The sequence below is a fragment of the Lutra lutra genome, chromosome 8 (assembly GCF_902655055.1).
Source record: "Lutra lutra chromosome 8, mLutLut1.2, whole genome shotgun sequence".
Classification (NCBI taxonomy): domain Eukaryota; kingdom Metazoa; phylum Chordata; class Mammalia; order Carnivora; family Mustelidae; genus Lutra; species Lutra lutra.
Genome location: NC_062285.1, coordinates 129054071 through 129072050, shown reverse-complemented (window position 1 = coordinate 129072050; position 17980 = coordinate 129054071). Strand labels below are relative to the sequence as shown.

At 51.2% G+C, this 17980-nt stretch overlaps 1 protein-coding gene and 1 long non-coding RNA gene across 4 annotated transcripts in view; one reads left to right on the top strand and one right to left on the bottom strand.

Moving 5' to 3' along the window:
- RFX4 (regulatory factor X4) overlaps positions 1-11242 on the bottom strand; it is a 162272-nt gene extending 151030 nt beyond the window's left edge. For 2 of the 3 annotated variants that reach the window (XM_047740527.1, XM_047740528.1), the window contains exon 1: positions 7733-7945. Coding sequence is in view for 1 of the 3 variants with exons in the window: in XM_047740525.1 (XP_047596481.1) it covers positions 11072-11114 (43 nt within the window). In the remaining 2 variants the exon portion in view is untranslated. Of the gene's footprint in view, positions 1-7732; positions 7946-11071 lie in introns of those variants that run through there. The other variant, XM_047740525.1, reaches the window with a different exon arrangement.
- A 1450-nt stretch (positions 11243-12692) lies between these two features.
- LOC125107337 (uncharacterized) lies at positions 12693-15921 on the top strand. The gene is made up of 3 exons (XR_007129509.1): positions 12693-12780; positions 13292-13583; positions 15583-15921. It is a non-coding gene; the product is annotated as an uncharacterized LOC125107337 (long non-coding RNA).
- The last annotated feature ends 2059 nt before the right edge of the window (positions 15922-17980 follow it).

Genomic DNA, 17980 nt, shown 5'->3' with positions numbered 1-17980 from the left:
GCTCTTCCCTTGGATTCCCCTGTGGCCCTCTGGGCCCCACTGCGAGCTTTCCCGGAGGGGCTCCAGGTGAGGCTCCCACCCGGCGTGGGGTGCGAGTCTGGGTGGGCAGCTCTCCCTGGTCCTAGCACCACCTCGGCTGTGCCCAGTGAGGTAGCCGAGAGTGCCCTGCCAGCTGGGCACCCTGAGGAAACCCCAGTGAAGCAGAGGAATAATTCATTCTTCTGATCGCAGCAAAGTTTTCAAACTTGAAAACAGAGCCTTGATTAGAAGAAAAGCTGTGTTGGGGCACCTGGGTGGCTCAGTGATTTAGGCCGCTGCCTTCGGCTCGGGTCATGATCCCAGGGTCCTAGGATCGAGCCCCGCGTCGGGCTTTCTGCTCGGCGGGGTGCCTGCTTCCCTCTCTCTCTCTCTGCCTGCCTCTCCGTCTACTTGTGATCTCTCTCTGTCAAATAAATAAATAAATAAAATCTTTAAAAAAAAAAAAAAAGAAGAAAAGCTGTGTTGTTGTTTTGGGTTTTTTTTCCTAAAAGCCTGGCATTTGTGAAAAGTTCCCCTACTCTACCCAAACCACAGTAACCTCAAACCTCAGTAACCTCTGCCCACTGTGTTGAAAGTAAAAGTTCATGGAGACCAAAACCTCTCTCACAATAACCACTCAATCTTCTTTCCAACGCTTGAGAGTTTCAATGATTTAACTGAGGGCCTCTAGCCCCCTGGGATCTCTCTTCCATGTAGACCCCCAGGGCTTTCTCAACCAACATTATTTATTTTGTATGAGGGCAAATAATGCTTTTATAGAGAATCTACTTCTCTTTCATAAAAGGAGTCATCAAGTAGAAGAAATTAAACTCCTAGAAACAGAGATAATATAGCCTTTTTCGTAGTCACAGAAGGATGACACAAAACTCTTCGGTTTTCTTTTGGGTGGAACAAAAAATGGGCACATACTAATTCCCAATTCCTCCCCCACTCTACACTTATTATCAGCAGTGGAATGGAACCCTGCCAAGAAAACATGACAAAATATTTAAAGTTACTGATATCACATCATAATTAAGTTTGAGTGTGTACCCTGGTCTCAATTCTGGAACTTTATAAAATCCTAAAAACTTCACTAAAAGCCCAGCCTACCCATGAGCATTTAGAATCAGGACACAAATTAGAAATCCATTATGCCCCCCATGAACACCCCACACCTAGACTAATCATTCTGAAAAAGAGGAGGTGGGACCCCCAAAAATTGCTCATGCTCATCTTTTAAAAATCATATGTTCAATAACTGTAACGTTCCAAGAAATACCTCTTTCTTCAAAAGTCTAATAATAGCGGGAAATCGCTATTTCGCAGCCATCACAAGGTTCAAAACAAACACGCTGCCCTAATTTTCTTCACGAAATGCATCTACGCCTCAAAAATCAGATGCTGCTGGTGTAAATCAGCAATCACTCGTCCCTCTCCAGATTCTTCAAATGACCGTTTAAAATCTAGCTCAAGAGGGGCGCCTGGGTGGCTCAGTGGGTTAAGCCTTTGCCTTCGGCTCGGGTCATGGTCTCAAGGTCCTGGGATGGAGCCCCACATTGGGCTCTCTGCTCAGCTGGGAGCCTGCTTCCACCCCCTCTTTCTGCCTGCCTCTCTGCTTACTTGTGAACTCTCTCTCCCTCTCTGTCAAATAAATAAATTTTAAAAAAAATAAAAAAATAAAAAATAAAATCTAGTTCAAGAGGAGTTCACTTGTGTTGAGAGGGTGCATTTTCGCCAACAAGACAGAGTCGGGGGATCGGCGCTTCTGAAGCGGTAATTCTCTATTCTGAGGAAATAAAAATCTGCCACGTTCATCCAGTCCACGTAGGCTGCGTCTGAATGACACTGACGTTTAGTGCAACGGGCTGGCTGGAAAGCACACAGGACACAAAGTGCGAACTGACCTTCCCTGGGCTGCAGCCCTTTCAAAGGCTTTTCTTGTCATCCCTTTAAATTAAGTAAGACCCTCACGGCGATGGAAACCCCCTACACCCAGGTTCACCTGTCTACTGATAATTATTGATTGCTCAGGGGCAGATCACACTTTTATGTTTCATTGGGGATTAAGCGCCCTCACAAGTGGAAACTACATACATATTTGGAAGTTACTCTGCTCTAAGGATCCGATCTAACACAACAAACAAAAACCAGATAGTCTGCTGGTACAGGGCAATCCAGTCCTGTTCGCCTATGTTTGGGTCACAGTCCACTGAACACCTAGTGGCCGAGTTTCATTCTTTTCTGCCTTTTATGATCTCTCGCTTTCCCTTAAAAAAAGTGGTTCACATTTCAGAAAATTTGAAAATCACAACATAGATTTTAAAAACTCACGATAAAGACAGAGACAGACAGGCAAACATTTTGCCCCTTGCATGAAAAAAGTATGCAAGAAAGGCAAAAGGAGGAAACTCTTGTGTATCTTGTTCAACTGAGTTTCAGAGAGTGGCTCGTTTGAAACAGAATTTGCCACTTCCTGAAGATCAAGTGTAAAATGGTTGTTTTTAAAATGGTGATGCCTACAAGCAGAATGGGGGTCGGGGGCAGGGACGGAGAACATACGCCTTCCTATTCCAGGATGGGAAGGGTCTCGGGAGTTGGGGGGGGGGGCTCCGGCAGGGGGGCAGGGGGGTCTACTCTGAGGGCCCCACGGAACTTCCTCCCAGGGTGCACATTCCAGCGAACATGTGTTCTCTCTACCAAGACACATTTCCTACTTCCTTTAACAAGCTGGACAACACAAGGATGAAATCGTGGCCAACGGCAGCACTTCAGATGCCTTCTTCAAGGAAAGGTAGGGAAACGAGGATGAAATTAATCCCTCCTTCTAAACTTGAGAAGAGTGATTTATCTTGACATTAGAGTCGAGGTTGTATTTACGCAGTAACAGAAAACATCTAGCTATGCTGAAACAGTCCACGTTTGTTTCAGGATTCTTATCCCCTTTTCCCAACTAGACACACAGAAGTGGGCGTAGGAAGACCAGATAAATATTTTTAATAATGCTATCTGCCACTTACTGAGCAATTTCTAGAAGCCAGGCTTAACTTAACACGTGTGATCTCATTATATTCTCTTAACCCTGAAGCGTACGGCATAGATGGTTTCACAAAGAAGAAAATGGAAAGCTTCGGGAAGTTAGGTCATTTGCCCTGGGTCACACAGCTAGAAAGCAAATGAGCTGAGACTTAAACCTTGGTCTGTGTGATGGTAAAGCTTATGTTCTTGTCATTGTCAGACCACATTCACCTCCAGTCACAGGTTAATGCATGTCTGTGAATGACTTCTCTCTGCAATACACTGTTGGATAAGTCACCTGAAGACTATGTTTATTCACACATGACCTAATGGCTGTTCCCTCTTTAGTTTAATCTTATGGAGGTATGCGTGCATGTGAGCATCAAGAAAGCTTTGACATTCTCAGGGACAAAGCAAATGTTAAGTTCAAATGAATCCCAAAGACTAAAGAACATTTCACCTCTGTAGTAAAAATATGAATGCTTTATCTCCCTATTTTTGCCAACAATAGTTAAAAAATTTTGCCTCCAGTTTAATGGACTACCCTGCCACTTTCATATTGGGACAAAAATAACAAGTTTTTGCTTTCACTAAAATGATATATGCCTTATTGGACATCCTTTCCAACACAACCCTCTCCCCCTCACTAGAAGAAGGAGGGGGAGGAAGAAGAGGGGAGGAAGGAAGAGGAGGAGAAGGGGGAGCATGAGAAGGAAGAGGTAGAGAGAAGGAAGAGGAGGAGGAGGAGGAACAAGAAGAAAAAGTCATCAGTATAGCCTTGTGACTAAGAGTGAGGACCACATGCAGGTTAGGTCACCTACTCCCTTCACGGGTACCCTTTTTGCCCCAGAAATCACTGCATATAATGGAGTAGATCATAATAGTACCCATGACATATATTTTAAAATGCGACCAAAAATGCATTTAATTTTTTCAACTATAATGCATTTAAAGCACTTAGTTCATGCCTGGCACGTGAAAGGCACGTAACAAAGTTTAAACACCCAAGTGCAAAGCCAGAGTTGGCGCTTGCACGCTGCATCAGTAAAAGTCAGGCACACACAGTGGACATTGCTTCCCGTGCAATCACAGTCCGCCTCCCCAGCCCGGCTTCTAACACTCAGAAACCCACTGAACTCTTGACAGCTCCTAGCTTTAAATTTTGTCTCTAGCTTGCTGGTTTCCCCATTTACACCGTGAATGATAACAGTTCCTTCTATATATATAGGGTTGTGCAGCCAATGCATTTAAATAAAAATGCTTAGTAGCACAGTAGAGATATGTACTGACTGTTACGTATGGCCATTTTCACATTTTATACAAGGGCCCTTTCAGATGCTTGGATCAGTTCCATTAGAACACTGGGGCTCATTAAAGTAAGCTTCCAGATCAAGGGCATCCAGCTTTATGGGGCATCCTGAAGGTAGGAACCTTCCCATCACCATGCTCTACCTTCTTCACTCCAGGGAGTGGTTTTTCTCTTTATAGTGCTTATCACACACTGAAATTACCTATTTTGTGTGTTTGTGTATGTTACCTTGTTTGTCTGTCTAGAATTTATGCTTCAGAAGAGCACTGCTGGCATTTTTGTAAGCCTGGCATCCAGGAGAGTGCCTGCCACACCGGAGACATGTAGTTTTCTGGAATGAATAAAGCAAGCTAAAATGTGTCCAAAATCATCATTCAACCACAATGATACATGGCTTTCCATCACAGCCATCCATTAAAATCCTCTCCAAATGAAGAATCACATGACTCCTTCAGAGATGTTTTCTTTGGGGGCCAAGACTAAAACTTTCCATGATTCTCCGCTTTCGTCCACTTCTCTCCAAGTGGAATTCAAATACATCTCAAGGCCAGAGGCATCACCAAGCCCTGCCAGGCTAGCATTCTAGTGGGACCCATGGGAGGGGGAATGGCTGTGGCGAGGGGCACGCTTTCCCAGTCTGGTCTCATAGGAGCTGTGACCCCACACAAGTTCCAGACCCTCTTGCGGAATTATGGTAAGGTTTACTTGACTAGTGTGTGAAAATGTGCCTGTAACGGGGCTGACCCATAGTGGGTTCCTGACAAGAAAGCACATCCTTTCCTTCAGGCTCCAAGAAGCACCTATTTCTATGTCCCCTGGCCGCTCACGGCCCTCAGGGTGTCCGCGCCTTCCCTTCTCAAAAGCACCGCATTTGAAGGCAGAGAATGTGACCCTGTCCCTCCTGCCACCCAGCAGGTGCTCAGTGAGCGAGACTTAAACAAAACCTCCAATAAACTCATGAGAAGTATTTCCTTTTACTTTTACCTGATGCTTCCAAATCATCTGTTTGAGTTCACTCTCTCTCCTCCAGCCTTAATTAAAACTGCACAGATAAATAGAGTGGAAGGGATAAAAACAACATTAGATGTTTCCTGTACCTCTTCCACCCTGCAGAGCCCTGGAGGGGTGGCTGAAGGGAGTCCCAAGTGACATGCAGAACACATGGGGTTGGTTCTCAGGGGCCTGTGCAAGTGGACACCTGCCTGTCGGACACCCTCCATGCTGGATGTCACCATTATATGTCTTCTCAGCCTTTTGGGCGCAGACACCAAGGCAAATACACACACACGTCAACTTGACTTAGAAGCACCACCTTACAGCATTAGAAATGGAAGAGAAACCCTGTGCTTGGTGCAGGTCACAATTATATCCCTCTCTTGGGGTGCTTTTGAGGATCAATGTCTGGAAAACGGCTTTACAAAGTATGGCAGATTCCACATACATAATACGAGCAGGTAACCATATGGAAAATTTTAGGTGGGCCCTAGCAATCTTTACATTCAGTCCATTCAACTATAAATGAGGTAACAGAGTGTCAGGGAGAAGGGAAGGGCTCCTCTGCTCGAATTATCACCAGGAGGGGTGGCTTTGTGAGAAGACCCTCTCCCCCTTCTAAAAGCTTGAGCAAGGGAGAATGGAGTCTGGCTTTCCTTTGATTGCAACATTTCCCTTCTTTGGCCAGTGTGTATCCATCTCCCACACAAATGAGGGTCTGTGATACTGGCTTCATCCTCCAGATGCATTTCAGTGTTTCCTAAACTGATGTGGGGATAGCCCCATAAAATTCATGTCTTCAGAAATGCACCTTAGGTATAATTAAAAAAGGAAATTATAGACCTTTAAAAAGTAGTTATCCAAGGTCCTTGACTCTTAAAATCCTAGTAGTTGGCTCACCGAAACATTTTAGTGTATTATTAGTGCAGGAAGAGAGACACTAATTGTGCAGTGGGTCACAGTTCAGATGGTGGTTACCGGCTCCTATTTGCTTCCTGGGTTCTACAAGTAAAGAGGTTTCCTGGATTCTATCATAAAGAGGTTTGTATCTAATTTATCAGAAAATCCCAGACTATAAGCTGCCTAAGGTTTTATTAGATTTTCAAATGAAAATCTGACAAAGCTGTATAAGATTTACCTAAAGTAACATTTATAAGCGGCTGAGTTGGAATTATAACTCAGAGCTTTCCCACTGTGCAAAGGAGGAAAAAAAAAAAACAACTGGACAGGATCTTCCCGCTCCCATACCACCTCCACCACCACCACCACCATGACCACCACCACCCCACCTATTTCAGACCAGGAGCCTCCTCCTCTTCTCTTTCCTGCCTTATCCCATTCCCTCACCCTTTTAAGAATGATTTTGAGAAGGAGCGACGAGAAATTCCTCCTGGGTGACCTACGGGGCAAGAGGGAAAAAAGCCTGAACCTCTCATGTTGGTGAGCTTGTGGCTCGTGGGGGAGGTGGGCTCACTGCCCAGCTGGTGCCTAACCTGGGGATAGGAGTGAGGCTGCAGGAGAACCTGGAGAAGAAGTGTGGGAGGAAGGGCTCACAGGTGGGCAGAGAAAAGGTGTAGCTGCCGGGAGGGAAATTAGAGACCTCGGCGCCTCTGGGGAGCAGGTCAGCCCAGCTCTCACACAGCGGCGGGAAGGCCCCGAGCAAACTCCTCTCTCCAACTCGCACTGGGTCCTTTGTTGTCGGCCTGTGCCTCTGGCTCCCGCTCATGCCCTCCGGTCCCCCGCCCCCCATGAAGTCACCCCAACTGCACTCATAATATTTTGCTTTGCGCCGGGTCTGTTTTCCACCACCAACTTCCAGCGGTCACCATGGCGACGCGCCGGGGCGGGGGGCGGGCGCCGCTAAGGCAATCCTAGGGCCTAGCCGCCTGGCGGCCCGACAAACTTTTGCGGGTCTCCGGATCCTGCAGGCCGGGTGGAAAAGCGTGCTGTCACCGCCGCCGCGCGGAGTCGCTTGCGGGGCTTCACGGACCTGTCCTGAGCGCCGCGTCCGCGAGGGCCGCAGCCACCAGCCTGGGACCCCAGGACCACGCGGCTCTCGCTTGACCCTGCTGCCAAACTCACATACCCCGGCGCTTGGCAGGTGGCGAGGGTGGGGGCGCTCATGGCCCCCCCCCACCGCCGACCACACACACACACACACACACACAGGCCCGGGGAAGGAGAGGACAGCCTGATGTGGGCGCAGGAGCGAAGGGCAGACCTCAGCCCTCTGCTCCCTTGAGCCGGCAGACGGGTTCCCCCCCCGCGGGAGAAGGCTACTCCTTGCCTAGGGCCGTGGCCAGGAGAGGATGGAGGAGGCCCGGGCCCTGTTCCCACCCGGGCGCTCTCCGTCCCGGGGTCCCCAAGCCAGGGCCAATGACTGTCTGTCCCCACCTGGGGGCCCATGGGGCCAGGTCAGGCCTTGTGCTGAGCCGGGGCCTGTAGGCCAGCGTGCCTCCCCGCCGCTGTGGCCCGTGGTGCTCAAATCCGACTCCAGGGGTACTTCGGCCTCCCCAGCTCTGGATTCTGGATCTCCGGGCAGAAAGTGGTCGAGGCAGAAATTTCCAATTCGGGCTGGGCAGTGCCCCTCTCTAACGTGCCATCCCGTTTAACAAGAAACGACCCCTCTGTTGCGTAGCCGACCAACCCCGCCCCGGCCCACTTGGCACAAGTTCTCCGTGGCCTAAAATTCTACCTGCTTTTCTCCCTCATTCTCGAATTTCTGGCTTGAGTCACCGAGCAACGCTCGCCTGGACAGGGCGGCCCGGCTCGGACCCACAGGGCCAGGCGCTCGTGACCGCCGCAGTCGGCTCTGAGGGCGAAGGTGGGCCGGGCGGCCGGGTGCCGGCGGGCAAGCGGCGTGGGTCGGCAGCGTGGGGCCGGCGCGCAGGCCGCGAGCAGCGTGCGCCCGCCCCAACCGCAAACCGCGCACCGGCGGGGCGGCGCGTCGACGACCCCACGCGCGCGCCTGCGGCCTTCGCCGTCCGCCGGAGCTCGGCTGCGCCGCGGGTCTCCTGGGAAAGGGGCTCGGCTTTGTCGCGCTCTGCCGCGAGCGCGCGTAAGGCCCTTTGAGGCCCGCGCGCCGGCTCCGCGGCCTCCCCCGACGGGGCCATTGTCTTAGCCCCGCACTTGATGAGTATTTGGGGAAAACTGGAGGAATATATTACCGACTCGGTGCGCGGAACAAAGGGGCGCGTTTCCTCAGGTCACGCTGAAGTGGCCCCGAGGCAGACCACTAGAGCCCCGGCCCCTGCAAAACGGTTCTCCCGGGCCCGAGGCACTTTGCGGGGATTTTCCTTTTAAGAGTCGGGATCGGAGGCCTGGCTCCAGCACTTGCTGCGAATCGGTTGCTCGAGCCCTTTGAGGATGAAACAGTGATCATCACACTCGTGGTTCCGGTCCCAAGCAATCTGCTGTAAAAGGAGCAGAATCGAACTGCTCCTTGGAGCGCTAGTCTCAGCGAGCGGGGAGAAAGGACCTTTACATAACAAGGGAAACTCTGAAGAAAAGCTAATTGGATTAAGTTCTCGGAAAGGGAGGTGAGGGGAGGCTCCTGGACCGGACCGCGCAGAGCTGCACTTTCCTAGTCGTCGGGTTTGTGACTGTGAAATGTCATTTGGTGCTCCCCGTGTCATTTCTTCACCCTGACATTGCCCGAATCTTTTATTTTGATTTCAGGATGGCGATCTGAGGATGTCTCTGATTTTCGGAAAAGAGAGGGGAGTGGATGTGGGAAAGATTTCTGTTTTAGATTCCGTTTGGGGTGTTTGCGGTTGGGGTAAAAGTGACCAGATGCCTCCACGGCCACCAGCTACATCGAGGACAGGAAACAGAACGTTTTCACGCCCCATAAGCCTCCCCCAGAACGCACAAGGAGGTCCCGTCAAATGGAGAGGGTACTTCAAACCCCAAACTGGGGCTTGGCTGGTGTGGGGTGTGGGGAAACCCCAAGTCCCTACGTGGTTCCCCTTGTGAATGCTTGGCTACAAACAATGCAGACATGGGTTTAATTTTATTCAAGGATATTTGCTTCTAAATTTGGGGTGCTTGGGGTGCGTGCTGGTGCAAGCGCTCTACATAAAAATATAGAGGGCTGGGTTTGGTTTCCTTCTGTGGTGCCTTTTTTGCCGCCAGCAGAGAGCACCCCAGCGGGGCCCGCCGGGTACCTGCAGGCTGGAACGCGAAGCAGGCGACCCCTCTCCTTGCCTAGGTTTATACAGTAAGGAAGACTGCGGGGCTCAGCCTTTCCCTACTCCGAGGCGGCCCACACTCAGTGGGAGAGGGACTTGACTCTCGGGATCAGAGATAGGCAACTACCCAGGAAAACCGAAGATCCCCCTGGCCTGAGGGGATGGGTGTCCTGGCCACCAGGGCCTCGGCAGAAGCCCGCAGAGGCTGGAAATCTCTGCGCGGACCGATGAAAGACATCTGGGGCGATGCCCAGATGACCTCTACCCCCACCCCCCATCTATTTCCAGCCTGCTTCGGGGGGCGGTGAAGAAACATTCTGGTGGCGGTCGTTTATTTGCTCGGGGAAGGGACGCGAGTGTGTTCAGAGATGGCCGAGGCTAGAAGGCACTTGTTGCTCCGCTCTGCTCCTAGACCTCAGCCCCAGGATCTCGTCAAGCTGCGGCCTCCGCCCAGGCTGCGCTCACTACCCGGCTCCTGCCTCTCCCCGACCCTATCTCCCCAAGAATGCCAGAGGCTGCATCCGAGTGGCGATGGGAGTGGACTGGTTAGGGACCGTGGTTGGAGAAGGGGGGGTGGTGGCTTCCAGGGAATTTCTTCCACCTGGAAGGAGCCTAGGGAGCATAGCTTAGATCTAGAAGTTTGGCGGCTCCTCCTAGGTGCTAGAAGAGGAAGGTGGAGAAAACTCTACTGGAGAACCAAGACGCCGGGCTTTTTCGTTGTAAGAGATTCCTTGGTTTCCTCCCTCAGTTGTTATGCACCGCCGCCACCCCAAAACCTGACGCCCACAGCCTCCAAAGTGCGGAGGAGTTTTGCAGACCCTGACGCCAGGCCTTGCCGGCAGCACTGCGTCCAACCCTTCCTCCAGCGGAGTTACAGCCCCGCAGCCGAGCGCGTCGTCGGATGGCCCTTCCGGGCAAGGAGGTTACACCCCGCCTCGGACGGCCCGGGGCTCCCACCTCCGACCCGGCGCGGATTCCCCAGGACCACCGTGTTCGCCGCCGCCACTCCCTCCAGCTGCGCGTCTCCACCAGTCCTCCGTCCCCACCTCCCAGGCGCTGTGCGAAGCCCTCGCCCTCCCCCGCCTCTGGGGAGTTCCGCTCGGCTTCCTGGCCCTAGCCACCAGCCTCAGAGCGCACCGCTATTCCGGGGCCCCCAAACCCGGGGGAGGAGCCGGGCCCGGGAAGGGGGCGGTCGGCTCGCAAAGTTTCTGCGAACGGCACCTCGAGCTCGCCGCGAGCCAGAGAATCTTTACGTAACTTTGTGTTCAGGACCAGCAAAAGCGCGCTCCTTAGAGCGCGCGCGCGCACACACACACATTTACACACACAATCACACGCTCACACACACACACACACTTTCCACGCATCCATTTACATCGCACATTGCGATGGATTGAAAACTTGTGCACGCTCTCGGCTATTTCCTAGGGTTCCACTGTCAAGTTGACCCTTCTGAACTTTTTGCAACTCTTTCTGAAGTTCCCCTTCTCCCCTTTCTTTCCCTCCCAATGTCTCCCCCCCACCCCCCACCAGTAGGACTGACCTGTGGAATCCATGTCGGGTTCCTCCAGTAACCCACAATGCATGCTCTTCCCATGGACAGCACGGGCGCCCCCCAAAAGTCCTGATGTTTGGGGATCCCCTGTGCTAGAGATGCCCAGGGAGGAAAGGAGTCTGAAAGAAAAAGAGACGTAGAGAGTGCAAGGGCAAAAGGATAGAGGAGGAAAGGAAAAGAAAGAGAAAGAAGAAAGAGGAGAGAGAGAGAGAGGGAGAAGGGAGAGAGCCCAGAGAAGGGGGAGAGAGAAAGAGCGAGTGAGCGAGGGGACACTCAGTAATCCAGCCGGGCAAAGCCAAACCCGTCAAAATGTTTGCGGATGTTTCATGGGAAAAAGCATCATTTTATAGGAGCCCCGATGGGAGCAATGTCATTGATAGGCCAGCCGGCCTGATGAATGGCCGCTCGTCAGATGGGGCCGTGGCGAGGCGCACTGTGAAGCCCATTGTGGGCCTGTTTTGAATAAGAAAAGCCGCCTCCGAAAAGGGGGGCTCAGAGCGACGCAATCCCAGCCCTCCGACTTCCCCCTTCTATTATAGCATTAGCAACGTTTTTCTTATTTAAAGTTCCAGAGGCCTTCTCCAGCCTTCGCCCGGCACTCATTATAGGCGAAATCAAAATTGGCTTAGATGTGGCCCCCTCCTCCCTCCCCACCCCTCCCCCGATCGGGCCAGGCGGGGTGGTGGGGGATGGCAGGGGACTCCGGGGAGCCTGGGGAGTCGCCTACGCGGCCACGAGTGGGCTCCTTTCCCTCTCCTCTTGTGCCCCCCTCCCGGTTTGGTCCCGGGTCAGATTTTGAGTGGGGGCCCTGGGAATGCGGGAGGAGGTATGCTTCGATCTCTTACACGCGGATCCGCGGACACGCGTGGAGGAGTAGAGGGAGCGGAGGGTGAAAGGTGGGGGAGAGAACGGCAGCCCTAAGACCCCAGCCCCCAACCTGGGCAGCGAGGAGGCCGCCTGGCGGGGAGGGTGTGAGGGGTGGACTTGTCTCCTCCAGAACTTTCTGTCTTTCCCTGGGTTTATCCATCTCCTTTACCGAGTCTCTCCCCCTTCCCTGCCTCGCTCTCGCTCTCTGCCTGTCTCCCAGTCTCTGCCTCTCACTCTGTCCTTCTCTCGTCCTCTGTGTCCCTCTATTTCTCCTGTTTTGGCTGCCAGTATTTCTGTCCAGCCCCTGCCCCCACGTCTCTTTGTCTCTCCCTAGGACTCTGCTCCTCTGTCTCTATCCCCCTTGGTCTCTCTGACACCCCCCTCCCCGCCTCTTCCCGTAACTCTGTCAGTCTGTCTGTGTCCCAGACCCTCCCTCCCTCCCTCCTCCCGCCCTCTCCCCCGCCCCCCAGCCAGCCGCGAAGTTTGTGAGAAGCCCGGCGTCCAAGTGGGGACGCGGTTTTCCCAGGGACCCCCTCCCCGGCTGAGTTTAAAGTGCAGAAAGAGGGGGGCGAGGAGCTGGGGGTCTGGAAGTGGAAGTGGGGGGGCAGGCTGCGTCTCTGAGGGCCCCGATAAAGTGGCCGTTCGCGGGCCGGCAGGGCTGTGATTAGAATATGAATGGGGCTCGGCAGGCGGAAGAGAAAGGCGGATTACCCCGGGTGCTTTGACCATGGACAGAGGCAGCGCCGGCCGGGCCGCGGAAGGGGCGGGGCGCGCGGGCGGGGTCCCTAACGCCTGGCGAGGGGGGTCTCTAACCCAGGACCCCAAGCTGGGTGCGTCTTACCGCGGTCCCTCGCAAAGCCCCCCAGTCTGGCCTCCAGGAAGGGCTAAGTGGGACAATGTGGGGGGAGGCGCAAGGGGCCAGCACGTGCCGAGTTAAGGTCACGGTGCGGGAGGGAGGAGGCGGCGGCGCCGAATGAGGGCTGGACAGAGCCCGGGTTTGGCACATTTCAGAGCACTGGGTTCGAATTCCACCTCGATAAATGCCTTCATCTTTCTGGGCCTCGGCTTCCTCGTCTGTAAAATGGAGCAAAGATGTCCGCTCTCAAAGTTAGGGGAAGAACCAATGAGGCAGTGGATGTGGCAGGAGTCGAGCATTTACTTGCTCTTTACCCCTCCCCTCCCCCCCAGCATGTCGCCCTGTGGCCCGCTCCTTCCCACCACCCGGGGCTCCGCTAAGGGCTGCCTCCTGGGAGCGGCTGAGCCTCTCTGTGCGGGTCCCCTCTGACTCGGTCCGCGGCCGCCTTCATTACCCGTTCGTTTCTGCGGAAACTTTGTTCACAGCCGCAAGCAAGCCCAGGGCCCAGAACTGAGCCAAGCGTTCTTTCCAGCTGCGACGGTTGACGACCGGAAAACCGATGACAACCCGTGGCCACCGAAGGTGGCGGTGGCGATCGTCGCACGTCGTCGTGGTGTGCCTGGCGGTGAAGACAGCGGGATTCGGAGTCCAAGGATCTGCGCGGCTGGGTCTACCTCACGGATTTCTCCTTGAGCGGAGTGGGGCGAATGAGAAAAGCCCCCTTCGGCCGCCTGCAGGCCCAACGGGAGGTGGAAGACTGGCCAGGAGCGCAATCAGGTGCTTGCAGAGGGCAGCCGGAGCTGCCACCACCCGGAGAGTTGGGGGTCCTCGGGACAATTCTTAAGGGATGTTGCGGGGGGGGGCAAGATGGTCTGTTGTTAATATTATTTTAATTATACACGAAAAAATGGAGGTGGGGTGAGGTTGGGTGGGCCTGGCTGGCGAGGAAAGTGAAGAGAAAGAAGTCTTAGGTGGGTCGGGCTGGTCTGGTGCACGGGGGCTCCTGCCCTGTGCTGTCTAACCTGGAATGGCACTAGCGCTCCCCACTGACAGTGCTGCAGCACCCAGGAGCTGAAAGAAATGCAAATAAGCAGGCATCATTCATTCCTTGGCAAATTTTTATTGTGCACCTACTATGTGCCCACCACTAGTCAGTCTAGGAGCTGGGGATACAGCATCGAAGAAAGGAGACTTAAAAAAAAAATCCCTGCCTTCCTGGAACTTACACTGGAAGGAAGGGAAATAGCTAATAGCTAAAATAGATCATTAGATTATAGAGGTTGTCCAGTGAGGAGTGTTATGTAGCAGGTGGGACCAGGGAGGACCTCTCTGAGGTGATAACATTTGAGTTTAAAAACAGTGCTATCCTAGGGGCTGGTAACAAGGGTGTGTTCCTTGGTGGAAATTCACTGAGCTGTGTACACTTAGGATTTTATGCATTTTTTCTGAATGTATTTCAGACCTCAATAAAAAGCTTGTTCAGGTTCAATAACGTAAGAGGAATAGCTACCATGTACTCTTCATGCGTGGGTTGTGCCTCCACTGTGGTAGGCATTTCCACACATTATCTCATTTAACCCATACAACTACCATTAAATACTGTTTTCGTCTCCACTTTTCAGAGGAGGACAATTGGGATTCAGCGTGGCTGTTGTCCCCTTGGATACAATCACAAACAATGCAGCGCTGAGTCTCCAGAGCTCGAAATCTAAAGCAAATATAGCAAGGCCTGCAGTAGGGAGTGTGTGGGTGTGAGGGGGACCAAGAGAGGAGAGGGAAAACTGAGTCTGGGAGGCTCAGAGTCTGTGGTGTTGAGGCAGGCCCCTCGAGGAAGTGGAAGTCATCACTAAGCCAGGGGCCAAATGCAGCAGGCAAAGGGGTGGAGGGTGTTGCCAACAGCTATAAGGACATGAGGAGGGCCTGTGCAGTATGCTTGAGGACTGGAGCCCGGCATGGCTACACACGCCATGGGAGCAAGGAGTAACTGGCAATTTCTTGGGGAGGTAGGTGAGGATCAGATCGGGAGGGTCAGGCTAAGAAATTTATCCTGAAAGTGTTCTGAGCATACAGGACTTGATTTGTGTTTTGGAGATGCCAGTGTGGTCATGGTGTGCCCACATGGTGTTCCTAGAGGTGGAGGTCATTGGGAAAGAGATCATGGTGGTCTGGAATAGAGACTTGACAGTGGGGGCAGGGAGGGGTGACTCATCCACCAGCTTTGCTGGTGACTGGGTGTGGCCAGTGAGGGACACAGAAGACGGATGTCCAATTTTCTGACTTTGCCTATTTATACCCTTCCCACAAATCATCGGTGGGGGGGAGGGTCAGGGGGAGGTGGTGGGAATGGCAGGATTAGAGATTTGGCAGCAAGGAAGAGGTGACTTGAAGAGCTCATAAAGCTTCCCAGTGGCCCATAGCAGGCAGTCCCACAAAAGCATGGGGTTGGAACCACTTGTATAGCCCTGGGAGGCTGCTGGAACCCTCAGAACGGATGCATGAGCCACACACAAGGGGAAGGTGCAGGACTCCTCCCTTTCCATCATCTGGTATGTTCTGCCACCACTGCTGCACTCTCCGTGGTGACCTGTACTTGCTATTCCTAAAGTCTTGGAATCGTTTGCTTGTCTGATGTTTTGTTTTGTCTACACAGCTTACCACCATCTAAAATTGTTTGTTTCCTTGTTCGTTGTATGCCTCTCCACATCAGAATGCAAGCCTCAGGAGGGCTGGGACATTGTCCTTCTTGCTCACTGCTCTCATCTCTATCTCTGGACAGCATTTATTGGCCACCATGAACAACCCATCCACTGGCCTGACTGGAAGCAGTGACACAGACCCACAAGAGCACAGGTGGATTTCCTTGTGCAACAAAGTCGCTGGACACAAGATTTGCACTTCGCATAGTACTGAAAGGTTCTTAGTTATTCTAAGTGAAAATCAGAGCTCTGTTCAACTGATTCTAAAAATGAAATCTATGGAAAAATATCTTGTCTTTAAAAATCTCCCAAATATGTATACATTGTATACATCTATAGCTTAGACTTGCATTACCTTTGGGTCTAAGGCTGGATCACCTTCCGTAGAGAAACCTCTACAGAGTAAAATCTCTTCCTCCTTTCCTTCCTTCCTCCTCACCTCCCTTCCTCCCTCCCTCTTTCTCTCTGTCTTTCCTTTCCTTTCTTCCAATACTGAACAACAAGTCATGTGCCAGGCTTTGCTCTAGGTAGAGGTGCAGAGGTGAACAGGATAGTCAAGTGTCCTCCTCTCCCCTCCACCTCCCGAAGTTTACATTCTATTGGGAGAGCTGAAAATAAACAAAGAAACTAAGAGATACAGCAAACTTTCCTTCGTGGATCTTATATTATAGTAAAGACATGCACCCCAACCTTATGTTTGTTAATGATTAATTTGCTAATTAGCTAAGTAATTATTTTAATAATAATTGAATAATAATAATAAACATTGTCTGAGCACCTTCTATGTACCTCTGCTAGTGGTGGGCGTAAATAGTCTGATATGACTGTGTTTACCTTAAGTCGTGGCTCAGTGAAGGAGAAAGTCAAGAAGAACTATAAAACAGCTGGATAAGTACTGTACAAGAGGGGTACCTGGGATAGCCGTGGAAGAAGGGGACTCCTCCAGCTCACTCAGGAAGCACCTGAAGGTTAAATTAATTTCTGCTCACAACTGTCTTCTATAGCCAGAAAATGCAAAATGCAAAATCTAAAGTGAAAGATTTTTTACAAAATCACTATCATATTACCATTATCACACCTAAAATATCAACAATAATTCCATAACCAAATTTCACTGTTCCCATTTGCCCAACTGCCTGATAATGTTTTTTAAAAGTTGGTTTGCTTGAATCAAGATCCACAGCAGATCCACACAATGCATTTGGTTGCTATGTCTCTGAAGTCTCTTTGAATCTGGAGATTTTCCCTCCCTATTTCATTCCTTCTCAGTTGTTTGTTGCCAAAAGCCAAGTTGTCTTTCCTGTTGTGTGCCCAACATTTTGCAATATGTTCATTGCATCCCCACCGTGTTATTTAACATGTTCTTCTGTCCCCTATAGTTCCTGTAAACTGTTAGCTGGGTCTAGAGACATGATCAGATTCAGATTCAAGTTTATGGCAAAAATAGCACATTGGTGGTGATGCATACTTCCTGTTGTATCACGCAGGAATTCACATAGTGTCCCTCTGGTTATTAAGAATACGAGAGGTTCAGGTGTTATCAGGCTCGAGGTTCTTCCCACTTATGCTCAGCTTCCCACTTTTCTTGTCTTCTGCTACTAAGGACATGATCACAAGTTGATTTATTCTTCATGATCACAAAATAGCTATAATTGCTAAAGTACCACAGCTTCCCTCACACATTTCTCAAAAACTGGAAGGAGAAAAGAGAGGCTGTCCCTTCCCCCATCCTTTCTTAAGAGTAAGAAAACTTTCTCAGAAGCCTCTTGGATAATTTTTCCTCCTGTCTCATCAGATAACTGATTTACCTGTCCAGCCCTTAACCAATAACAAAGGGCAAATAAATACCATGGGAGGCTAAGATGAACTAAAATTCTCCCCAAGGGCTAAAGAAGGGCCCACCTTCCTCTAAAACAGACAGACATCAGGTACATGAACCAAATCTGCGTTCAGTTACCAAGGAAGAAGGGGAGGCATGAATAGCCATTTGTGTCTGCTATACCATTCAATAGAGGATCAGCCTTGCATAACTTCATGCTGTGTAATGCGAAGGGCTCTCTGCTCAACTAACAAAATATACATCTTGTCCGTGAATACCTTCACTCCAGGTCCTTGCCTTGTGGGAGCACATGACCTCCATGCTCTCCTGTTTGATTCCATCAACAGTTCATTTGTGAGAAATAATATTCACTGAGGATAGCAAAAACTTAGCACTCCACTCATTACTCAAGATGGAATCTTCCAAACTTGGTTCCCTGGTTGGGTTTGACGGGTGTAAAGAAAACCCATGTCCCCCGCCCTGCAAAAACTTCTCTCCCTTCTTGGGATGAGAAGAACTGATTTACCAGAGTGAAATGGTTTACTCTCAGGAGCCAGGGCTCTTCATTCTCAGGAACTATACATTGAACAAATGAGCGAATGTCTGCTTTTAAAATATATAAGTGACTTGGAAGAAAATATTTACATACTTAATGCAAT